At 41.1% G+C, this 25,297-nt stretch overlaps 1 protein-coding gene across 1 annotated transcript in view; it reads left to right on the top strand.

Moving 5' to 3' along the window:
* The window catches only part of pex10 (peroxisomal biogenesis factor 10), a 122,883-nt gene that overhangs the window by 73,911 nt on the left and 23,675 nt on the right, over positions 1 to 25,297 (top strand). The window contains exons 4-6 of the mRNA XM_034173462.1: positions 233 to 240; positions 5,249 to 5,436; positions 22,800 to 22,935. Coding sequence (XP_034029353.1) covers positions 233 to 240; positions 5,249 to 5,436; positions 22,800 to 22,935 — 332 coding nt within the window. The remainder of the gene's footprint in view (positions 1 to 232; positions 241 to 5,248; positions 5,437 to 22,799; positions 22,936 to 25,297) is intronic.

Below are 25,297 nucleotides of genomic sequence, written 5' to 3'. Positions count from 1 at the left end.
ACGCAGAAAGGCGAGAAAATAAAAAGAGCAAACAGGCTACTGCAACAAGTTGCGTTTCAGTTGTCATGTTAACAAACAGTGAAGACGGCAGTTTGACATGAGCAGTTTTTTTCTCCTAAGGCGGAGGGGTGTCTCAATTCATAGGGCTAGAGGCACCTTACCCCTTGTTTTAAAGGGGTAGGCATAGGGCTAAGGGGAAGGGGTACAAAAGAGAATTGAGAGTGGGGGATAGTCTGTTATCTGGACATGATTCAAACCATCGTCAACGTCAACAAAATGAACAAAGAATTTTGAACCTGGCTTCATCCGATGTTCAGATTTTGTTATTTGAAATGTATGCAAATTAGCACATATTTAATTAGGTAGCCTAATTTTCGTATTAAAACATATGTACAGAAAACTTGCAATACATTTTTTTCTCATGTCAATGAGTAATCAACTGATGATGTTTATGATGATATCTGTAAGTTAAAAATATTACCCTATTAGCCTGAAGTCCTTATCTAATCAAAAGATTTCCCATGTACAGACCATAGACTGTGTGTGTACAGACCATAGACCGTGCGTGTCATAGACCATAGACTGTGCGTGTACAGACCATAGACCGTGCGTGTACAGACCATAGACCGTGCGTGTACAGACCATAGACTGTGCGTGTACTGGATGGAGCCTGCGTGACATCACCAATTGGTTTTCTATTGAGACCCAGGAGAGCTAAAATCAAGCTAGTGTCTGTTTGGGCTAAGTTTTGTACTGTGTCATGTTCACAGCAGCTAAACAATGAACTCATTAATGCGTAAAGGGGTGGAGCCTGCATGGCTCTAACGAATGACGCCTGAACAGGCCTCTCTCGATTCCAAACCACTGAACCTGGGTTGTTGTGTGTATTAGATAATATTTTTGGGGGATTTTTGGTGGTTCTCCTCACAGTTTACTTTGTTGTGGACATTAAAAGTTATGAGCTGCGTATTTTCTCAGTAGTCGTGCATTAAGTGGATCAAACAGGTGAAGCTAAAGACAGGTGCTAAGAACGCTAACACTGTTAGCACACAACATTAAATCTGACAAGAGTTTCACTCAGGGTGTCTGCTGTACCAGAGGTGTATGACCCATTGGGACGTTTCACCGCACCACAGGCCAGATATGTGGCTGTCATAAAATACTTCAAACAAGCCGACAGTCTGAGTCTCCATGACCAGCTGCATCGAGCTGGAGACAAGACATGGAGGTGCTCCGCGCTCAACAGCTACCACCTGTCACTCAAACTAACACCCACCAGGTTGGTTAGTTTTTTGTTACTCCCGCCCCTGTCCCACACACCCAGAGAAATGATTGGTCCTGGAGATTTGAGCATGTTATGTAAAACACGCACTAGAGCCAATAATTGCTGTGCACACAGGAGACTGTTGGGACAAAATAATCGTTGACTAATCGAAAAATAATTAACAGCATTAGTTGACAACTAAAATAAAAGCTAGTTTCAGTCCTAATGGAAACATTTCAGAGTCTAAATGAGTAAAATATTTCACTTTGTGGCATGAGCGCGCAGAGCTCATGCCGCTGCAGGCACCCTTGAAAACTCATAACTGCGCCAAAAAGAGCTTGTGCACACAATTTAATCAACAGTTTTCCTATATTTCACTCATTTTTATGTTGAAATGTTTCTATTGTCAGGGTTTAATGACCTCTTAATATTTTTTAATTTAGGCCTACAGTTTGAAATGGTGTTGGCTGTATTTCTGTGAAGCTAAATCTACCCTAATAAAAAAATACATCTTTAATTCACGGCCACAGTCGTGTCCAGATAACTTAGCCTATGCTTCATAAACTCCTGTATGTCAGTTATACAGCATTTCACACTCTCAATTTTATAATTCAAGATATTATCATTTATAATGTGTCCGGTACTTTTCGCCCACCCTGTTAGCTAATTAACTACAGCGGTGCCTGAATTAGCACAAGGCCCAACTTGCTAAGATTAGATTCATACTTCTAAATATTTAAAAAAGAAAGTTAAATTCGAGTGTAAATACACCTTACCTCTTAATGTAGCGACGGTCTCCTCGTCATTTGGTCCATACATGGTATTGGCTTGACAGAAACCGATGCTACCAAACTCATTGCTGCACTCTCTTGAACGGACCCGCTGGTTAGGTAACTTAGCGCTTGTCTCATGGGATCATACCATTTTCTGGGGTGTGGGGGTGGGGGGGCTATGTTTGCTTTCCATTTTGCTTTTCAAAATCAAAACATAATGGTCTTCAATCACTGAACTTAAAAACGGTGAAACGTAACCCTGTAAATGTGATCAATAATTAATGACTGGTTAATTGCTTCTGTTGTTGCACACAGTAAATTTACACTCGTTTACGCACTGCTGCACATGCACACACAGAATGAACGCTCTTCAGCGCATGCTTAGTACAGGTGGGTCAAGTCGAGGTCAGATACAAGGTGTTTTTTTAAAGAATATTGTAGTCTATTTACCCCCACCTTTTTTATTATGATTCTTTTTCACTCCCTCATCTCCACAAGTCCTTATTATAGTGCAGTACATAGAAAAAATTAATGTACATTTTGTGAGTGAAACATGAATTTGTCACACATATTCTAAATTAATGTGAATTGTCAGATGTGGCTATCCTGGAGCTGACCTCGAGACAAATACCTTTCAATGTGATTATACCTTGAAATTCTGACCCCTGTGTAATTCTTCATTGACCCCTGTAGAGGGACCTTCAAAGCAGCAGAAATGTTTCTGTTCCCCAGATTTGTGCCTCCAGACAATTCTGTCTCAGAAGTCTACAGACCATTCCTTTGACTTCATGCTTGGTTTGTGCTCCAACTGTCAACTGTGGGGCCTTGTACGTAGACAGGTGTGTGTCTTTCTAAATCATGTCCAATCAACTGAATTTACCCCAGGTGGACTCCAATTAAGTTGTAGAAACATCTCAAGGATGATCAGTGGAAACAGGAGGAACCTGAGCTCAGTGGTAGAGTGTCCAGAAGGAAGCCACTCCTTGGTAAAAGGCACATGGCAGCCTGCCTGGAGTTTGCCAGAAGGCACCTCAAGGACTCTCAGAACATGACAAACAAAATTCTCTGGTCTGATGAGACAAAGCTTGAACTCTTTGGCACCAATGCCAGGCGTCATGTTTGGAGGAAACCAGGCACCATCCCTACAGTGAAGCGTGGTGGTGGCAGCATCATGCTGTGATTTTAATTCATTTACATATCACCAAATCACAACAAAGCTGCCATAGCTAAAGCGCTTCACACAAGTAAGGTCTAACCTTACCAGCGCCCCTGAGCAAGCACACAGGCAACAGTGTTAAGGAAAAACTCCCTCTGATGATTTGAGGAAGAAACCTCAAGCAGACCGGACTCAGAGGGGTGACCCTGTTCAGCAGCAGGAACTGGGAGACTAGTCAGGATTGAGGGAAAGATGAATGCAGCAATGTACAGAATCATCCTTGATGAAAACCTGCACCAGAGCGCTCTTGATCTCAGACTGGGGCCACGGGTCATCTTTCAGCAGGACAATGACCCCAGGACCCTAATTGCATTTAGTCTGTGCATTGCATTTTTGGAGTGATATTTTAAGTCACAGGTCAATATGTGTGGCACTTCCTGACAAGTGTAGTACATCAATGCAATAGCTAGTGCAACAAATACGTTTCAAGAAATAGACTAGAGAGCAGCACTGCAGCTACTACTGGAGGAAACTGGTATTTCACTATCTTTTTGCACTGAAATACAAAGTGAGAGGAGATAATGTTCAACAATGATGGGAAGACAGCAAAAATAAGGCTAAGGCTATTGTGGGCATCATTTTACAAGACGATTCCCTGCAATAGTGCAGCAGATAACTGTCCTTCTGTCCTGACCCAATAGCAGTCCTTCAAACAGTGAAGCAAGCAACAAATTCAGCACAATTCAGCTCAAATTCAGCACAAATACTCCATAGACATGAACTCTTTTGAAAAAAATGACTGGCCACTTGAATTTTCAATAGGGAGCCAGGTAGGGGTCAATTGAAGAATTACACAGGAGTCAAAATTAAAACTGCTCTGTTCATATCGAAATCTGATCATAAAGATTCCAAAAAGGTATAGTTTGGACAATCTGGAGTTATGGAGTTAAAAACAACAAGAATGGTGACAAAGGTCAATTTCAGTTTGTACAGGGGTCACTTCAGAACGTGGCTTTGCTGATGAACACCTGATCATTAATGAAATCACCTGCTGAGGTTTCTTGGCCCTTCATGGCACATGATTGCCTACCTCTGGCCTAGAGGGGGCAGGTTTTCAGCACCTGACTACAGCAGGTGATTTCAGTGATTAACATCACGTTGATCAGATGGGATGAGTTTGTCAGTTCTAGATAGTTCTAATTAGTTCTTTGGTTGTGTTTCTGAGTTCCTTTTGGACATTTTGTATAAAGATTTTTATTTCTTCTGACACACCCCTTAACTGAAATATTGTGTCTGCAACATCAAAATTTCACACTTTCTCAAGAGAAATGTTGGTTTCTCCGAATGCAAAAGATGGAAAATAATGCCTTACTTTCTCTGGGTCAGAGTCAAAATTTTTCAGTCACCCCTTGTATATCAGTTTAAAAATATAAATATATAAAAACTACAACAAAACTCACCAGTTTTTTAAATCCATATCCAATGAGTCGTAGAGCTCTCTGTGGGTTTAATAGCAGTGTTTGAACACCAGATAGTAGTCATGTTCCATTAATTACTATAGCATCCAATGCAGATAAAATGGTGTATGAGGGTTGCAACACAGGAACACAGATCTGGGTCACTTGCTTGTTATTCATTCAAAAGCTTTTGAAGTTGATGCAATTTCAGGATTTTTCTGAAATCTTTCCAGCTGTGTAAACAGGCAGTCAACATGGTTTATGTATGGAAGCATTTGATCCACTAAACAAAAATGATATGAATCTGGCTTGTAATTACTGTTGTTAAACAGTAAAGCATTGTATCTGCCTCAGTTCCTCCACTTACAACGTAAGTAGTGCATACGTTTTAATGGTAGTAATATCCTTGTGTATGGCACTCGTGCAGGAAAACCATCTTGGTGATTGGTTGAAGCTAACTCCATATGCCCTTTCTGTAATATAGTTGTCTTTTCCCTTTTTCCTGGTTTGTTTGTTTTGTGAGGAGTTTGTAAATTGGAGCTGATCGACTTAATGTGCTATTGATACGGACGTTTTTCCTCCATTCTTGGGTGTCTAGGTTAGTGTGGTGAGACTGAGCAGTGATGATGGGACCGTCAGGACCAGCTATCGGCTCCTGGGAGCGCTGTCTTTACTCCAGCTGGTCATTACTGTCTGTCTGCAACTCAACAACTTCAGACAAGGCCAGAATGCCAGACAGGACTTGAAACACAGGAACTTCAGCATCAATTTAACGTCCAAAACAAGGTGTGTCATTTTATATAAATCTCCACACTCACAACAGTTTGCCAGAGGTGCCGTTATTTTTAGCATACACCACATTATATATATTGGCAAGATGGCTCCTTAGTTTTTCTTTGCCATCAGTGTTGCCCTGCTCTTATTATGGATCCAAGCACCAGTAGAGCTGGGAACCCTATTATTTTTGTTCCAGTTGTTTGCCATTCCTAACTAAAGTTGTTACTGCAGCCTGGCCAGTGCAAAATCTCTGGTGGTAAAATTTACTGGTTTGAAAAGCTGCACAATTTTCACATGCAAAAAGTTACAACATACGAGGTGTGTTAGAAAAGTATCTGACCTTTTTATTTTTTTCAAAAACCTGATGGATTTGAATCACGTGTGCTTGCATGAGCAAACCTTGAACCTTCGTGCGCATGCGTGATTTTTTTCACGCCTGTCGATTGCGTCATTTGCTTGTAAGCAGCCTTTGTGTGAGGATGGGTGGAGTCTCTTGTCGTTTTTTTCTTTGCAAGGAAAAAGACGGAACGACTGGAGCAGAGTGACTGCATCAAATTTTGCCACAAACTGGGCAACAGCCAGGTGGAAACCATTCAGATTATTCTGACGGCTTTTGGTGATGATCCTCTGGGCATCACACAGATTAAGGAGCGGTACAAATGGTTTAAAGACGGCTGCACAACGGTGGAGAGCGAGCCACGCTCCGATCGGCATCAACATACTGACATGACCGGATCATTTCCAAAGTGAACGCTGTGGTGATGTGGGACCGTCGTGTGACTATCTGAGAAATGGTGGACGAGCTGGGCATGTCACAACATGTCCTGTGAGACTTCATCACAGAGGCGCTTTTGCTGCGCCATCAGCTTCATGCCGATGAATTTCACCGCCACTTTTTTCATGGTCAAATCTTCTGTCACAGTGGAATGTGCCAAAAAGTGCTGATGTCCACCTCTTCCACAATTTCTCAGATAGTCACACGACGGTCCCGCATCACCACAGCGTTCACTTTGGAAATGATCCGGTCATTTCAGCGTGTTGATGCCGATCGGAGCGTGGCTCGCTCTCCACCGTTGTGCGGCCGTCTTTAAACCGGTTGTAACGCTTCTTAATCTGTGTGATGCCCAGAGGATCATCACCAAAAGCCGTCTAAATAATCTGAATGGTTTCCACCTGGCTGTCGCCCAGTTTGTGGCAAAATTTGATGCAGTCACTCTGCTCCAGTCGTTCTGCCATTTTCCTTGAAATGAAAAAAATGATGAGAGACTCCACCCATCCTCACACAAAGGCTTCTTACAAGCAAATGACGCAATCGACAGGCGTGAAAAAAATCACGCATGCGCACGAAGGTTCAAGGTTTGCTCATGCAAGCACACGTGATTCAAATCCATCAGGTTTTTGAAAAAAATAAAAAGGGCGGATACTTTTCTAACACACCTCGTATACACCCGTAGGTGGCAGGATAGCAGCACAAATGTATTTTGGACCATAACTTCCAAACCCTACATCTCAAATTAAAACATAAACACAGATCTACTCATGTTACTCGTATGCCAAGAATTCATCAGCCTGCAAGTGGGGATATAATCAAGGGAACTTGGCTGTAAAAGACATTTAATCCTTATATTTAAAATAAATTTTCTCATCCCAACTTTATTTGTAATGTTTTCCAGGTATTAAATGCAGGAATGGATGGCTGTGACCAAATAAAATGAAGTTGACCACATAAAACATGAAGTGTCTTGGCTTCATATTGTCTGCAGTGAAAGAAGTCAAAGGAAATGTAAAGATCACTGCATTTTTGTGTCATTTGTTATGGCAGCTGCTCCCATTTTGTTCAGGGTGACTACAGCAAATGCAGCACAGATCAATATTGGGTTTTGGCACAAGTTTTATGCTGCATGCCCTTGTTAAACACAGCTCCTGGTCTTCCAAAGAGGTCTCCCATCCAAGTACTAACTAGGGCTGACCCTACTTCTGACACCAGACAGGCTCAAGATTACATAGTGCTGAATTAAATGGCTGCAATATTTTTTAATTTGCATTTCCCATATTGTCCCAATGTTTTCCTCGTGTAGAGTTGAATTTTTGTAAAATTCTGAAGTTGATATCTTGTTTGATTTGACATTCAAAATTGTATCAGACCTCAGTCATTACATAAAGCTGTACGACTTCTGTTTTTTTTTTTTTTTTAAAGATTTGTCATAAAAACAATTTTCTTTGGCACCACAGTTCCTAGAATTAATGAAGCATTTCTGGATGAAGAGTAAAACACCTGCAAGTAACTAAATGAAATGCATCAGAGGGGTGATGCATACCATGTGCACTCTACATGCCACAGTGGAAATCTGTCTCATCTTCAACTGCTTATCCAGGACTGGGTCGTGTGGGCAACAGCTCCAGCAGGAGACCCCCGACTTCCCTTTCCCGGGACACATTAACCACCCCTCACTGGGGAAACTTGAGGCATTCCCAGGCCAGTGTGGAGATACAGTCTCTCCACCTAGATTGTAGTGGTTTTGGGTGAGGTCATCCATTTCCGAAAGTCAGTAACCATATCTTTTGTCTTGACAACATTCAGCTGCAAGGAGTCGTCGTCACACCACTGAACCATATCTGCCACGACGGGGCCATGTTCCCTGCAGGAGACTGATTATAACAGAATCATCTGCAAATTTTAATATATGGCGATTCTTCAGTGGCTGCGGCAGTCATTTGTGTACAAAATATACAACAGAGGGGACAGCACACAACCCTGTGGTGAGCCTATTGAGGAATATAAAACATCAGAAAGGCAACCATTTACCTTCACTCGCTGAGATCTTCCTGTTAAAAAGTTCAAAATCCAACCTGCCATAGTAAAATCCAGTTTAAAATCCTTAACAAGCTTATTTATTAAAATATGTGGTTGGATAGTGTTAAAAGCAGAAGAAAAGTCTAAAAAAGGAAGACGTGCATGTGCCTTAGGACTTTCTAAATGCTTCAGGACCAAATTTAAGAGGGTGGCAGTAGCATCCTCCACACCTCGACCAGCCCTATAAGCAAACTGAAGAGGATCGAGTAAATGCTGTACCTGGGAAAGAAGTTCATTCTTCATCAATTTTTCAAAAGACTTCATAACTAGTGAAGTCAGAGCCACAAGTCTAAAGTCATTGAAGACCCTGGGGGATTTGGTTTTGGCCACAGGGATTATTGTGCTTTGTTTCCAAACATTAGGAACCCTCTGTTCGCTGACTGACCTTTGAAATATATCAAAAAAGACCAGGCCTAGTTGTTCTGCACAAGAGGATAATAAACGGCCGCAGATATTGTCTGGCCCTGGACTTTTTTTTGGCCTTGGTTCTTCTGAAACAAGTAACCATGGCCTGTTCATTAAAAGGAGGAGAACCTGGGCATAGCAAGTCATTTTTCCATTTACAAATTTCATGATTAAAATCCAGAGACTCAAATCTCAAGTAAAAAGAATTAAAATCTTGGGCCAATTCTTTTCCAGATTTAGTTTCATTAAGAGTTATCTTGTGATTATTATTTTTCTTCCTATTTGATCCTAAAATCCAATTTAAACCATCCCAAACGGAGCTCATTTGGTTTTGGCTAAATTGTTTTTCTAGTTTGGTCTTATAACCCAATTTAGCCTTCCTGATCTCAGTTTTAATCTCTCTTTGAAGCTTTAGCACGTCTTTCCGATTTCCCTCACGAAAGGCTTTCATTTTCCTGTTGATTCAAATCCTTACAGATCTTGAAAACCAAGGTTTACTGTTCGGATATATTTTAACAGTCTTTTTAGGAATCAAAAGATCTTCACAGAAGGTTACATAGCTGCTGATAACATCAGTCAGCTCATCAATATCAGATGAGCTTTCTCTAAAAATATCCCAGTCAGTGCTTTCAAAGCAGCCTTGAAGGCCCATAAGAGCATCCTCTGTCCACAGCTTGGACTGCCTGGTCAAAGCTCTGCCCTTCCTCAAAACAGAGCGATACGTTGGGATCAGCTGCACGCAGTTGTGGTCAGAACTCCCCAAGGGTGGAAGATCGTAGGACCTATATGCTCCTTTAACCGAACCATAACACATGTCCAAGATTTTATTTTGCCTAGTTGCGCACATGACATACTGATAAAAGTTCCTCAGAACATGTTTCAGAGAGCATTGGTTAAAATCACCAAGAACAAAGATGGGCGCATCTGGACATCTAGACTGCAGCTTTTGAGTCACATTAAAAATAGTCTCATACGCTCTGTCGACGTTTGCTTTGGGATGCACATACGCCACAATAACAAATATTTGTGGAAATTCTCGGGGTAAATATGGTGGGCGTAAGGACACCGCTAAAAGCTCTACATCTTCAGTGCAGAGTTTGTCTCTCACACCAGTGCTCACTGACGTAAAGACACACTCCTCCCCCCTGTGATTTGCCAGTCACATCTACATCCCGATCGAGATGAAGGGGTTCCCCGAAGTTATCCAGTGCCAAATTTGCATCAGCGTCGTTATCCGTAAGCCAGGATTCCGTTATTGCAAACAGGCACGCCTCCCTGAATTCATGTTGGAAACGTATTTGTGTCTGTAGCTCGTCAACTTTATTTCTGAGTGATTGAACATTCATCAGAATCATAGACGGCCGGGGGATCCGATTCATGTCTTGTCTCCGTAGCCGCTGATGCGCGCCGCCCCTTTTCCCTCCCTTCCTGGTTTTGCGAGGAGAAACATATCGAGAGTTTTTAAAATAATCCGATAGATCAACTCTTGGTTAAAGGAGGTCCAAAGTAGGGTCCGCATGCAATGAATATTCCCATTGCAGAAGAAGATCCCTGCTATACTGGATCCGTGTAAACTCTCCAGTGGGAGGGCTGAGGCTGATGGCGGCATGACACAGCATCCACAGCAAAAACAGAGCAACAAGCTCCATTCCCAACACAATGTTCAATGGACAATAAAAACAGGTCCTTCTCCTTAATGCACAAATCAGAAACTGGTTACACACCTTGACACTCAAACAGGCTCATATATCAAAAACGAGACAGAGACGTTCCCAATTGCTGCTGGTCGCTGCACGAGCATGCGCCCCTTATTTTTTCCCTACTGTTAATGCAGCTAACAGACACAAGAGGGAGGGCCATGATTCAGTTAAGTAATTCTATGTTAGTTAAGGCAGAGAGAAAAAATAAGTCTTTAACCTTGATTTCAACAAAAACCAGAGGCAAACTGTTAATGATTACCTTAGACATTTTTTGCTATTAACTATAAGTTTCATATTTTCTATCTGTTACATTCGGCAGGACTAGTACTCTGCTGTAGGCATGGACTCTCAATATATAAGGTTATGTTTCCCAGGAACTGTGGTCTGTGCTCTTGCTGAGGTCTCTTACCTACTCAGAAGGCACAACTTGTAAATGCCAGTATCTCCACATCTCTTGTTGTCATGTGAAGGCACAGCAGCTGGCTGGTGACTCACCGCTTGAGTCGCCACCCAGTGTCCTGTTTTTGTGTGAACCAGTTTGAAGTAGCCACATGACCTGACACAAACACCACTTTGTATTTAGTGCTTATTGATCACACACTGGGTATGTGATATGGGTGGACCACCCGTCTGTCGCTCTGAAGCCAATAGGAGCCAGTTACGAGAACAGGTCCACCCATTGTAATAGGGAGAAGACTCACACTCGCTATAAAACATCACTGTATTTGTGTTCGGGGTTCCTTCTTGGACCAGTTCTTGCATGAGCTACATTCATTTAGAACCCAGATCTGTCTGACATCACATGAGATTTCAAAAAAATTGTCTTTTCTGTATTTAAAGTATGGACTCCATGGGCCCTTTGCTAGGGGCAGTTCCACAAAAGAGCCAGATCTTTACAATTTGATGCTGTGACTCATCAGCTCAACTGTTCCACAGTAAAGGTGCACAATAAAAAAAAAAAAAGCTCTGTGACCTGCTGATGTCATTGTTACCTTTAGAACACACGATAATCCTGCATCCTGAGAATGTAAGGCGCTGACTGAAACATAAAACTTACCAGATAAATCCATTTAGGATTTTATTTGTTAATAACAGAACCTTAAAATGTGACTACATGAACAAGACGTTAGTGAAGTGAAACTAAAAAGGGGATAGTATGGTTAAATTTTCTTCTCCTGGTTACAACTATAGCAGCAGTGCTCAGGACCATTTGAAGACATCTGGTATTACTGTGTGGCAAATCAGTGAATAAGAGATGAACCAATATCTGCATCAGCCATCAACAAGGTGAGCCTGGGCTGTATTCCACAGAGGGGTGTTAAAAGGCATTTTTAGTAATTTTGCTGATCAGTTCTGTCTAATCAAAGACGACCTCAAGATTTGTAGCTTTGTAAGGGCCTGTGTCCCTGTAGGGGTTTTTTTCTGGATGAAAACCAGTGAGAGAGCACTGAGAAGTGCTTCTCAACTTTTTCATGGGGGGAAAGTGCTGCTTGTGGGATTTTTTTCGATGACAGCAAACCACTATGACAAGTTTATGCATACATGATCAGCATGCACAAATTAGCTTTTTTGTCTTAAGATTTTGTGTGCTTACTGTAGACAGACATGACAAAAACAAGTTGATTCTTCCATTTTCTTGGTTGTTTGGGTGGCACATTTTGCCACGTGTTTGGTTACCTAATAAGGTGCTGCAGTGCCAACACCAGCACCATTACAAAAAGTTAAGAGAACTTAAAGTGCTCGTGGCAGCTGTAGAAAAAAGACAAGACACTGAAAAAAAGATGCTGGTTGTGACATCTTTTCTCTTGGTCACATACATTCCATTCTCATTTAAAGCAACTGAAAAAGGTGCTGCCACTCAGAGCCCATGTCCATATCATGTTTGTTTTTGGTTTTTCCCTAAATGTGATGAGTAATGCATGCATATATTGACAGCGTTAACCAATCATACTGGAACCTTTGTCTTGAAGCATCAGTGAGCATCATCTAAGTCTTCTCTGAATTTAAAATAAATCAGTTATAGGCCATTCACTTAAAGCCAGACATTAACTGGCATGCAGAGTTGAGTGTCGTCAGCATAACTGAAAAATAATTTCATAGCTTCATAACAGGACCCAAAACACAATCCCATATTTTGCTGTTGAGTGTTTGGAAGTAATGCAGCTGTGCTGGTGGTCCGTTTTCTAACTGTTTCAGTCAAAATTAATATTCTGGAGTTTTTTGTTGTTATTTGTTTGTTTTAACAAAATGGGTGAAAACCAAAGAATTTCCTGAGTGAAACCGAAGCAGACAAATTTGTTACATGAGCCATGATTTAAGTTTAGGGTGTTCCCTCTCTCTCTCTGTTTTCCTGGGTAATTATTTATTTTTCCATATCTTTAAGAGTTTTGGCACTTTCCTGAACCATAAGCGCAGGCGGTCTGTGAAATCTTCAGTCTGCGGACAGGCTGCCTCTGAAGGTAAACCCAGCCTCTGAAAAACAGCTGTGGAGTGCTACATTTCCACAAAATAAATAAATCAACTGTTATGTGTCGACGCGGGTTGAGGAGCGGACCTGCGTCAGACGGAACCCAGCGCTACAAATAACCAGAAAAGCGGTTCCAAAAACAATATATTTATTACACCCACTGTGCATAAAAGGTGTAAAAACAAAAACAGCGTCCCTCTGGTGGAGTGACTGTTGGCACGCTCTCCAGCGCCCGCAAGGATCAAAGCCCGGCGTTCCTGGACTCACTACCACCGCCAAACACCCCCCAGGTGGACACGACAAACTGACTCTCTGTGAAGCAAAGAAGAGGTGAGGTAAGTCAGCAGTTACAACAATATCTTTCAAAAGACACACGCTATCAGCAACACATTCAGGTCTGTATCTTTTTTAACTTTATGCAAATGAACAGCTTCTCACAACAGGTGGAGGATCACTTATCCGCACGCCACAGCAGTGAGAAGCAAGCTGCACAATTCTCATCTCAATTCCAGTATACTGCGTAACAAAACACCAAGTTACTATCAACAATTAGTAAAACACTTAATCACCTTTGATGTGTGCTGACAGCATGTGTCCCTCACCCTTCCTTGCTTCACAGGCTCGATGTGTCAAACCCAGGCGCGGTCCTCAGCGTCTCACAAACGAACATCACAAGGTCGAGTTCCCGGCAGTTCTGCTTGAATCACACATGCCTTAAATGCAGAACGCCATCCAATTATCTGCTTCAGCTGAAAGTCTTTAAGGTTGCATGTGAGCACCAGTCACAGGTGCTGCACATGATGTTGATGAGGGTGAAGGACTCTTCAGCCAGCACCTTCTCCACAGAATAATCAGTTTCCATGCCACCTGAAGAGCAAAGAAAAGAAAAGAACACCAAAACATCCAGCCACACCCCCCAACACACAACATCAACTGTACAGCCTGTTGATAAAATCCAAATAAAGGCATTTTTTAACAGTTAAACATGATTCTCTTAAAGTGCGCATCCTTTCACTTTGTCTGCGGAAGCAGAGAGCAGCCAGTGGACCAAACCGTGTTTTTAAAAAAATATACACACACACACTGCTTCCTTTAAAGCTTCACTTTAAATGTGGAATAAGTCCATTTCAGATGATCAGCGCTGACCTGCTTTCTCATAAAAGGCTTTATTTTACTCTGCGTGCAACTTTGTAAACTTGTAGCATCAGGTGCTACATTGATTAGCTCTTACATGATGCACATGCTGTGTTGTCTGTTGTAATATTGCCTCAAGGCAAATTTTTTGTAATCAAATGATTTGAGTTACTTGATTAATGGTTTCAGTCCTACACTGTATACAACTTTTCTTGCAGTCAAAGATACACTTTTTACTTAGAAAAAACATCACTTTCAAGGGTTGTATCTTGTTCAGATATAACTGAGAACACTGATTTTTGTAAGCAAGAACTGTGTGTCAAGAATGCCCCAAAATGCACCATTTAAAAAAAAAAAAAATTCTTGAGGGCATGCCCCCAGACCCCCAAGAGGACTTTGCACCTTTGGCGCTCATGTTGTACCACTTTGCTGCACAATCCATCCAACTCCAAAAAAGTTTCAGTTAAAAAATCTTTTCTCACCGGCACCCATGATAATGGTAGATAGATAGATAGATGTAGATAATTTGTCTTGGACTTCTCAGAGATTATGACCCATACAGCGATACAAATCAAGACATAAACGGTTAATAACAGTGAATAAAAAGTAAGAAGAATAAAAATAAATAAATAAAAAAGTAAAAAACATACAAATCCTAAGACCACCTACTGAACCTGAATGTTAGCGGTGTTTGTTATTGTGTTTGTTAAGGACTGTGATTGATATAGGAACAAAGGAGTTTCTATATCTATTTGGATTTCATCATGGGGAGGGGGGCGGGAGTGTCAGTGTTGTACTCTTTAATTGTGATCGTTACTGAGTTTTTAAAATGTTTATCGCAAAGCGTTTTTTTTTTTACGACATCATGCAAGTTTTATCAGTCCGTGGACACTGATCTGTGTGTTACAGATACAAATCAGTTTCCTCGGATCCGCGGAGTTTCAAGGAGAACAAATGCCACTCAAAGCCTGGCTGTTACGACAGTTGTCGTAAAGCGGGACTGGTTGGTTGCTGTGGTGACGCTGTGTGGCTCCTGTGCGACACTTAGCTAAATGTAGCATGTGGACATTGCAAATTTTTAGAACTTTCAAGTTTTTAAAAGAAGAATTTTGCAGCATGTCTGTGTCACGGAGCAACATCAGACAGAGTGAAGATGGCGAGAAAGACGGTTTGAAAAAATGTGATAAGGACAAGAATCTGTGGAATTGTTGCTGACTTCATCAACACACCTGAAAGATGAACAGGAAAAGTGAACTGGTAAGAATTTTTTTCTCTCTCTCTGGAAAATAAACATTGTGCTGTTCAAACAGAATTTCAGAAAAGATTATGTGCCTTTTTTTCTTTCATTAATCTAGACCAGGGGTCGGCAACCTATGGCACACGTGCCACTGCTGGCACGCAGCGGCATAATCACTGGCACGAACAACACTGGACCAGCATCAGCAAAACAAAAAAAAAACAATCTCTGAGTGACAGCACGATCTTCCAACCACGTTCGCTCCACAGCGCTCTGCACCCAGCTCCCGCCCACTTTCCCAGAGACCCATGTGTAAAATTAGCCTAGCGTGCATCAAAATCAAAGTTACCTGATAGCGTTACAAGTAGGGATGGGTATCGAGAACCGGTTCCTTTCGGGTACATTAAGAAATGATTCGATCCACCGACATTAATAAGCTTTTTGCTTAACGATTATGTTACTGGTCCTTCAGACTGGCTGTTGTTTTGGGGGGTGTTTGTCAGGAAAATGATAATTTCTCTACATTGATTACAGACCGTGCAGCAGGTCTGTGATCAACTTTTCTGCAGTGCAGCTTTGCTTTGAACCTTGAACCAATTGAAGCAGTGGTTCGCAGATTGAAGCAGTGCTTTGAACTATTGCTTCATTTATTATTTCTTTCTTTCGCTTAATTTTCCCCCGCTAAAACCCTAAAGAGCATATGTCTGTGAGTATTATTTACCTTTTTTATGTTAAACCGACCTGTTATGGTTTTCTGAAACAGTTGATAGATGTATTTTATAACTTAAAAACGGGAGCGATGCTAACGTGTTAGCATGTCTATGGCATTTTTAATGTTAAAACTACATCTAACCGTTCTCCCCCACTCAGCAACACACCCGCCGAGAATCAAACTCTGGTTATTGGTGACTCTGTTTTGAGAAATGTGAAGTTAGCGACACCAGCAACCATAGTCAATTGTCTTCCGGGGGCCAGAGCAGGCGACATTGAAGGAAATTTGAAACTGCTGGCTAAGGCTAAGCGTAAATTTGGTAAGATTGTAATTCACGTCGGCAGTAATGACACCCGGTTACGCCAATCGGAGGTCACTAAAATTAACATTAAATCGGTGTGTAACTTTGCAAAAACAATGTCGGACTCTGTAGTTTTCTCTGGGCCCCTCCCCAATCGGACCGGGAGTGACATGTTTAGCCGCATGTTCTCCTTGAATTGCTGGCTGTCTGAGTGGTGTCCAAAAATTGAGGTGGGCTTCATAGATAATTGGCAAAGCTTCTGGGGAAAACCTGGTCTTGTTAGGAGAGACGGCATCCATCCCACTTTGGATGGAGCAGCTCTCATTTCTAGAAATCTGGCCAATTTTCTTAAATCCTCCAAACTGTGACTGTCCAGGGTTGGGACCAGGAAGCAGAGTTGTAGTCTTACACACCTCTCTGCAGCTTCTCTCCCCCTGCCATCCCCTCATTACCCCATCCCCGTAGAGACGGTGCCTGCTCCCAGACCACCAATAACCAGTAAAAATTCAAAAAAAAAAAAATAATATAGCACCTTCAACTGCACCACAGACTAAAACAGTTAAATGTGGTCTATTAAACATTAGGTCTCTCTCTTCTAAGTCCCTGTTAGTAAATGATATAATAATTGATCAACATATTGATTTATTCTGCCTTACAGAAACCTGGTTACAGCAGGATGAATATGTTAGTTTAAATGAGTCAACACCCCCGAGTCACACTAACTGTCAGAATGCTCGTAGCATGGGCCGAGGCGGAGGATTAGCAGCAATCTTCCACTCCAGCTTATTAAGCTTATTTGAATCATATTTATCTAATAGATTACAATTTGTTCATGTAAATGGGGAATCTTCTTCACAGACTAAGGTTAATTATGGAGTTCCACAAGGTTCTGTGCTAGGACCAATTTTATTCACTTTATACATGCTTCCCTTAGGCAGTATTATTAGAAAGCATTGCTTAAATTTTCATTGTTACGCAGATGATACCCAGCTTTATCTATCCATGAAGCCAGAGGGGACACACCAATTAGCTAAACTGCAGGATTGTCTTACAGACATAAAGACATGGATGACCTCTAATTTCCTGCTTTTAAATTCAGATAAAACTGAAGTTATTGTACTTGGCCCCACAAATCTTAGAAACATTGTGTCTAACCAGATCCTTACTCTGGATGGCATTACCCTGACCTCTAGTAATACTGTGAGAAATCTTGGAGTCATTTTTGATCAGGATATGTCCTTCAATGCACATATTAAGTAAATATGTAGGACTGCTTTTTTACATTTGCGCAATAGCTCTAAAATTAGAAAGGTCTTGTCTCAGAGTGATGCTGAAAAACTAATTCATGCATTTATTTCCTCTAGGCTGGACTATTGTAATTCATTATTATCTGGTTGTCCTAAAAGTTCCCTGAAAAGCCTTCAGTTAATTCAAAATGCTGCAGCTAGAGTACTGACGGGGACTAGAAGGAGAGAGCATATTTCACCCATATTGGCCTCTCTTCATTGGCTTCCTGTTAATTCTAGAATAGAATTCAAAATTATTCTTCTTACTTATAAGGTTTTGAATAATCAGGTCCCATCTTATCTTAGGGACCTCGTAGTACCATATCACCCCAATAGAGCGCTTTGCTCTCAGACTGCAGGCTTACTTGTAGTTCCTAGGGTTTGTAAGAGTAGAATGGGAGGCAGAGCCTTCAGCTTTCAGGCTCCTCTCCTGTGGAACCAGCTCCCAATTCAGATCAGGGAGACAGACACCCTCTCTACTTTTAAGATTAGGCTTAAAACTTTCCTTTTTGCTAAAGCTTATAGTTAGGGCTGGATCAGGTGACCCTGAACCATCCCTTAGTTATGCTGCTATAGACTTAGACTGCTGGGGGGTTCCCATGATGCACTGAGTGTTTCTTTCTCTTTTTGCTCTGTATGCACCACTCTGCATTTAATCATTAGTGATTGATCTCTGCTCTCTTCCACAGCATGTCTTTTTCCTGATTCTCTCCCCTCAGCCCCAACCAGTCCCAGCAGAGGACTGCCCCTCCCTGAGCCTGGTTCTGCTGGAGGTTTCTTCCTGTTAAAAGGGAGTTTTTCCTTCCCACTGTCACCAAGTGCTTGCTCACAGGGGGTCGTTTTGACCGTTGGGGTTTTTCTGTAATTATTGTATGGCCTTGCCTTACAATATAAAGCGCCTTGGGGCAACTGTTTGTTGTGATTTGGCGCTATATAAATAAAATTGATTTGATTTGATTTGATTTAAAAGTTAGCATTAAGCAGTTGCAGCTGTCATCACGTTTGGGTGCATTTGTTTTCAAATTGTAATATTTTTTTAATTTATTTTTGTTCATATATTAATAATATAATGATTATTATATACAATTTTAGAGAAAGAGACAAAAAGAACCTGAACAGAAACACAACAGAAAATATAAAAGCAACTAACAATGAACATAAATAAATAAATACATACAGAAATACACGCAACAAAAATATAAACGCAACACTTTTGGTTTTGCTCCCATTTTGTATGAGATGAACTCAAAGATCTAAAACTTTTTCCACATACACAATATCACCATTTCCCTCAAATATTGTTCACAAACCAGTCTAAATCTGTGATAGTGAGCACTTCTCCTTTGCTGAGATAATCCATCCCACCTCACAGGTGTGCCATATCAAGATGCTGATTAGACACCATGATTAGTGCACAGGTGTGCCTTAGACTGCCCACAATAAAAGGCCACTCTGAAAGGTGCAGTTTTGTTTTATTGGGGGGGATACCAGTCAGTATCTGGTGTGACCACCATTTGCCTCATGCAGTGCAACACATCTCCTTCACATAGAGTTGATCAGGTTGTCAATTGTGGCCTGTGGAATGTTGGTCCACTCCTCTTCAATGGCTGTGCGAAGTTGCTGGATATTGGCAGGAACTGGTACACGCTGTCGTATACGCCGGTCCAGAGCATCCCAAACATGCTCAATGGGTGACATGTCCGGTGAGTATGCCGGCCATGCAAGAACTGGGACATTTTCAGCTTCCAAGAATTGTGTACAGATCCTTGCAACATGAGGCCGTGCATTATCCTGCTGCAACATGAGGTGATGTTCTTGGATGTATGGCACAACAATGGGCCTCAGGATCTCGTCACGGTATCTCTGTGCATTTAAAATGCCATCAATAAAATGCACCTGTGTTCTTCGTCCATAACAGACTCCTGCCCATACCATAACCCCACCGCCACCATGGGCCACTCGATCCACAACATTGACATCAGAAAACCGCTCACCCACACGACGCCACACACACTGTCTGCCATCTGCCCTGAACAGTGTGAACCGGGATTCATCCGTGAAGAGAACACCTCTCCAACGTGCCAAACGACAGCGAATGTGAGCATTTGCCCACTCAAGTCGGTTACGACGATGAACTGGAGTCAGGTCGAGACCCCGATGAGGACGACGAGCATGCAGATGAGCTTCCCTGAGACGGTTTCTGACAGTTTGTGCAGAAATTCTTTGGTTATGCAAACCGATTGTTTCAGCAGCTGTCCGAGTGGCTGGTCTCAGACGATCTTGGAGGTGAACATGCTGGATGTGGAGGTCCTGGGCTGGTGTGGTTACACGTGGTCTGCGGTTGTGAGGCTGGTTGGATGTACTGCCAGCATCTTGATATGGCACACCTGTGAGGTGGGATGGATCATCTCAGCAAAGGAGAAGTGCTCACTATCACAGATTTAGACTGGTTTGTGAACAATATTTGAGGGAAATGGTGATACTGTGTATGTGGAAAAAGTTTTAGATCTTTGAGTTCATCTCATATAAAATGGGAGCAAAACCAAAAGTGTTGCGTTTATATTTTTGTTGAGTGTAAATGTTTCCTGTGAACTGCTCAACATACCTGTGTGAGCAGGTATTTTTGCACATGAAACGTGTGCTCAGCCCCATCCGCAGCCGTTTGATGACGGACCATTCTGAGGCATGTTTACAATTAAAAGTGACAAACTACAAACCCCAGATAAAAAAGCTCAGCCAAGAAAAGCAATGACAGGGATCACACTGACTGGTAGGCAAGATATATTAATTGAGACATATGATTCATTTTAGTCTCAGCCCACACTGATTAGTTAAATATGTTGCTGTTTGCTTTGAATTTGTTGAACGTATTCCCGTAGTTTGTGTCATTTTTACCATTATTGTTGATAGTGGCACACTCATTGACTAGAAAATTTGAAATTGGCACTCAATGTCTCAAAGGTTGCCGACCCCTGATCTAGACTTTCTTTCACTGAAAAAAAAGACATTGTGGCTTTGAATTAATTTAGGCTACATGAATTTACACAACAATGTAAATTAGTTTTTAGTAATGTAGACAGTGTGGCTTTGAGTGGATTTACAGGAATCGACACAAGAATGTGTGGCTTTTTATTATAAGGTATTTTATTGATATTTTACCCTGATTTTTAAAATATTCTACAAGCTTTAGCTGTGGTTTTTGAAATACTTTAACAGTCTTTTCAGTCTTCATGAATTTCATGTAGTTTAATTGTTCTGAGTTAATGTATAATTTGGTTTACAATTAAAAGGAAAATCATTCCAGTTCCAACTTCCATTTCAACATCATCATTGACGGTTCAAATGAAAGGTTGAATCTAGGATCTTTTAAATATGCAATAATTTTAAGATTTGTTCTTCCAGGAGATGTTGAAAATGTATCAGTAGATGAAAATTTTATTTGGTTTATGGGGCCCCACAAGGCCCTAGACCCTGGCTACTCGGGGTGCACCCCCCAGACCCCCTGTGAATTTTCCTCGGATTTCACAATTTTCATTTCACAGCCCTGCTATTCAGTCTATTATCGGTTATCGATTATCTGTAGCTTCCTGTACATTTTTGGGTGGTTTATCGTTTTAGCTTTATCAAAGATAACTTCTCAGTTATCTGATTATCTGTTATCGAAGTTAATTTTTTGGTTATCTGTGCCCACCACTGTCCAGTACTGATGTCTTTGATTTGGGACAGGCTGAAATTTACCTTGACCTGCTGTGTTGTGTTTGTCAAAAAAGAGTGAAACCACCGTATAAGTGACGGGTTGACATCCAAAACTTTAAGTTTCTGAATTAGTAAGTATGGCTGAAGCATATTAAAGGCGAAGCTGAACTCAATAAAAAGTAATGGGGCATATGATGACTTTTCATCAAGACGTTTTAAAACAAAATGCATGATGGTGGAAATCGCATCATCAGTGCATCGCCCTCGTCTGTAAGCAAATTGAAATGGATCTAATTTGCCATCTACATCTATTTTCAGCCTGCTCACAATGTATTTCTCAAAACATTTCATCACAACTGATGTCAGTGCTATGGGCCTAAAATCATTGTTTTCAGTGGGGTTTGGCTTCTTGGGCACCGGGATGATCATAGAACGTTTCCACAGTGCAGGGACTGTATGGGTGTCTATAGACTGTTGAAAAACAGGACACCAAGCTGCAGTAAGCTCCTGTGCAAATGTTTTTAACAAAAATGGTGAAATCACGTCTGGCCCGCAGCCTTTTTTAACGGAGCACGTTGTTATACCACATGTGATGGCAACAAGAAGAGAAGCAAAGTAATTTCCAAGTCGATGAAAGATTGTCCAGAGATCCAGCAGCAGCACTGTTGAGGTGTTTCTGTGGAGTGACAAGTCCTGAACACTGACTCTAGAACTTCCAACAGATATTTATCAGCCAGATAAATCAAGTAGTTGTGAAGCTAATTTTTCAGGAATTTTCAAAAAGAAAGGTTTGACACCAGTTTATATATGTTATCTCCATTCTCTCTACGTGGTCACAGAATGTTCATCCCCCCTCTTACCCTTATAATCCATGAGCCAGTCATGAATTTTGACCTAATTGGTACCACTTAAGGGGAAAAAAACGACACTTAAAATCTAGCCTCAGTGTATCATGGCCTACACAAAAATGTGATAATAATAAAAGGATCAATAAATGGCATAGTTTTGACTGTGTTGAAGGCTTTGTCTCCAAAGTAAAGGTCAAAGAAGGACAACATCCATTGAACTGTAACATGATAACTCAGCATGACACAGGGTGCAAACTATTCCTTTTTAGAACCCTATTAACCCAAACAATAATTTGCATCATTTTTTACTGTAATTGGAGCAACTTTAATATTTGACCCCTGTACAAACTGAAATTGACCTTTGTCACCATTTTTGCTGTTCTAACCCCATAACTCCAGAACATTCCGTCACAGATAGTCCAAACTATACCTTTTTGGAATTATGATCAAACAAATAATGTGATATAGTTTTCAACATCATTGGAGCATTTTTAAAGTTTTACCTCTGTGTAATTCTTCATTGACCCCTACCTGGCTACAGCTGCCACCCTGAGATGGCTACCGTACATTTTTGTGTCGGCCATGATACACTGAGGCTGGATTCTAAGTGTCGTTTTTTCCCCTTAAGTGGTACCAAAAACCTGCTTGGCCCATGGACTATTACTACTTCAATGTAGATGAAATGGCAAGCCACAGGTTAATAATTAATGACTTGAACTTTCTGTGCATCAGTCCTCAGGACACCCAGGCCATGGACCCCAGGGCTGCTCGCTGCATCCTGTGCTTGGAGGAGAGGATAAACTCTACGTGCACTCCATGTGGCCACCTCTTCTGCTGGGACTGTATAACACAGTGGTGCAACAATAAGGTCAGATGGATACAGAAAGTCAACATACCTGCTTTTTAAAGGTATAATGGACTGATGGAGCCCATTTATAAAGTAATTAGTATTGTTAAAACAAGATGACATGAGTAACTTCTGATTTAACTGCATTTCAGTGTATATTTACTGGGGCTGTAAGATGATTAAGCTTTGCTATAAGTTAAGTAAAGCAGTTTGTCACAGGTAGACCGGCATACAAATGCAACCCCTGGCAAAAATTATGGAATCACCGGCCTCGGAGGATGTTCATTCAGTTGTTTAATTTTGTAGAAAAAAAGCAGATCACAGACATGACACAAAACTAAAGTCATTTCAAATGGCAACTTTCTGGCTTTAAGAAACACTATAAGAACTCAAGAAAAAAAGATTGTGGCAGTCAGTAACAGTTACTTTTTTAGACCAAGCAGAGGAAAAAAATATGGAATCACTCAATTCTGAGGAAAAATTATGGAATCACCCTGTAAATTTTCATCCCCAAAACTAACACCTGCATCAAATCAGATCTGCTCGTTAGTCTGCATCTAAAAAGGAGTGATCACACCTTGGAGAGCTGTTGCACCAAGTGGACTGACATGAATCATGGCTCCAACACGAGAGATGTCAATTGAAACAAAGGAGAGGATTATCAAACTCTTAAAAGAGAGTAAATCATCACGCAATGTTGCAAAAGATGTTGGTTGTTCACAGTCAGCTGTGTCTAAACTCTGGACCAAATACAAACAACATGGGAAGGTTGTTAAAGGCAAACATACTGGTAGACCAAGGAAGACATCAAAGCGTCAAGACAGAAAACTTAAAGCAATATGTCTCAAAAATCGAAAAATGTACAACAAAACAAATGAGGAACGAATGGGAGGAAACTGGAGTCAACGTCTGTGACCGAACTGTAAGAAACCGCCTAAAGGAAATGGGATTTACATAAAGAAAAGCTAAACGAAAGCCATCATTAACACCTAAACAGAAAAAAAACAAGGTTACAATGGGCTAAGGAAAAGCAATTGTGGACTGTGGATGACTGGATGAAAGTCATATTCAGTGATGAATGTCAAATCTGCATTGGGCAAGGTGATGATGCTGGAACTTTTGTTTGGTGCCGTTCCAATGAGATTTATAAAGATGACTGCCTGAAGAGAACATGTAAATTTCCACAGTCATTGATGATATGGGGCTGCATGTCAGGTAAAGGCACTGGGGAGATGGCTGTCATTACGTCATCAATAAATGCACAAGTTTATGTTGATATTTTGGACAATTGAAAGGATGTTTGGGGATGATGAAATCATTTTTCAAGATGATAATGCATCTTGCCATAGAGCAAAAACTGCGAAAACATTCCTTGCAAAAAGACACATAGGGTCAATGTCAACGAGCAGATCTGATTTGATGCAGGTGTTAATTTTGGGGATGAAAATTTACAGGGTGATTCCATAATTTATTCCTCAGAATTGAGTGATTCCATATTTTTTTCCTCTGCTTGGTCTAAAAAAGTAACCGTTACTGACTGCCACAATCTTTTTTTTTTCCTGATTTCTTATAGTGTTTCTTAAAGCCAGAAAGTTGCCATTTGAAATGACTTTAGTTTTGTGTCATTTCTGTGATCTGCTTTTTTTCTACAAAATTAAACAACTCAATGAACATCCTCTGAGGCCGGTGATTCCATAATTTTTGCCAGGGGTTGTAGCTTCTGGTGAATTTTCAAAATAAAAAAAGCCACACAGTCTACTGCTAACAGTTCATGTCCTTAATAAAAAAAGACAACAGTAAGCATAAAACTTTTTGTTTTTCAGCGCTGGACCTGGATAACCTACTCACCTGTGGTAGAACCACAAAATCCATGAAAGAAGGTCCCAGGTCTCCCACCAGTTTAAAAAGAAATTGCGGGTGTCTCTCCCTCTCCACAGTTTAATTTCCCCCCACCCAGATTTTTGACTGCAAAACTTCTATTCTAAGCATATACAGGATGGGCAATAATTTAAGGTAGACAATGTTGCTGTAAATATACCTGGAATAAGCATTTTTTTTTGCATCATGATGTACATGGTGCATTGTGGGATTGGATAAAGTTTTGGCTACCACTCAAACCTGTGTGTGGTTAAGATGGCAGATTGCAGTAGAAACGTTCTTCCTCACTCATCTCTGAGTGCTGTCGGACTGAACAGACACACATCTCTGTCACTCGCTCACCCTCAGAAGGGAGTGAAGCCACACTCGGCCTCAAATTTCAGAGCAAAGTTGAACAAAGAGAAAAGTCTGAAAAGCAGAGCGGTGAATAAAAGAATAAATAGGTCCTTCAGACACTCCTGTCTACCAGGTGTCGATACAGGATCAGCTTCACTGCCACTGTCAG

Source organism: Thalassophryne amazonica, chromosome 6 (assembly GCF_902500255.1).
Source record: "Thalassophryne amazonica chromosome 6, fThaAma1.1, whole genome shotgun sequence".
NCBI classification, from domain to species: domain Eukaryota; kingdom Metazoa; phylum Chordata; class Actinopteri; order Batrachoidiformes; family Batrachoididae; genus Thalassophryne; species Thalassophryne amazonica.
The sequence above is the reverse complement of the archived record's forward strand: the minus strand, read 5'-3'. Positions and strand labels throughout refer to the sequence as shown.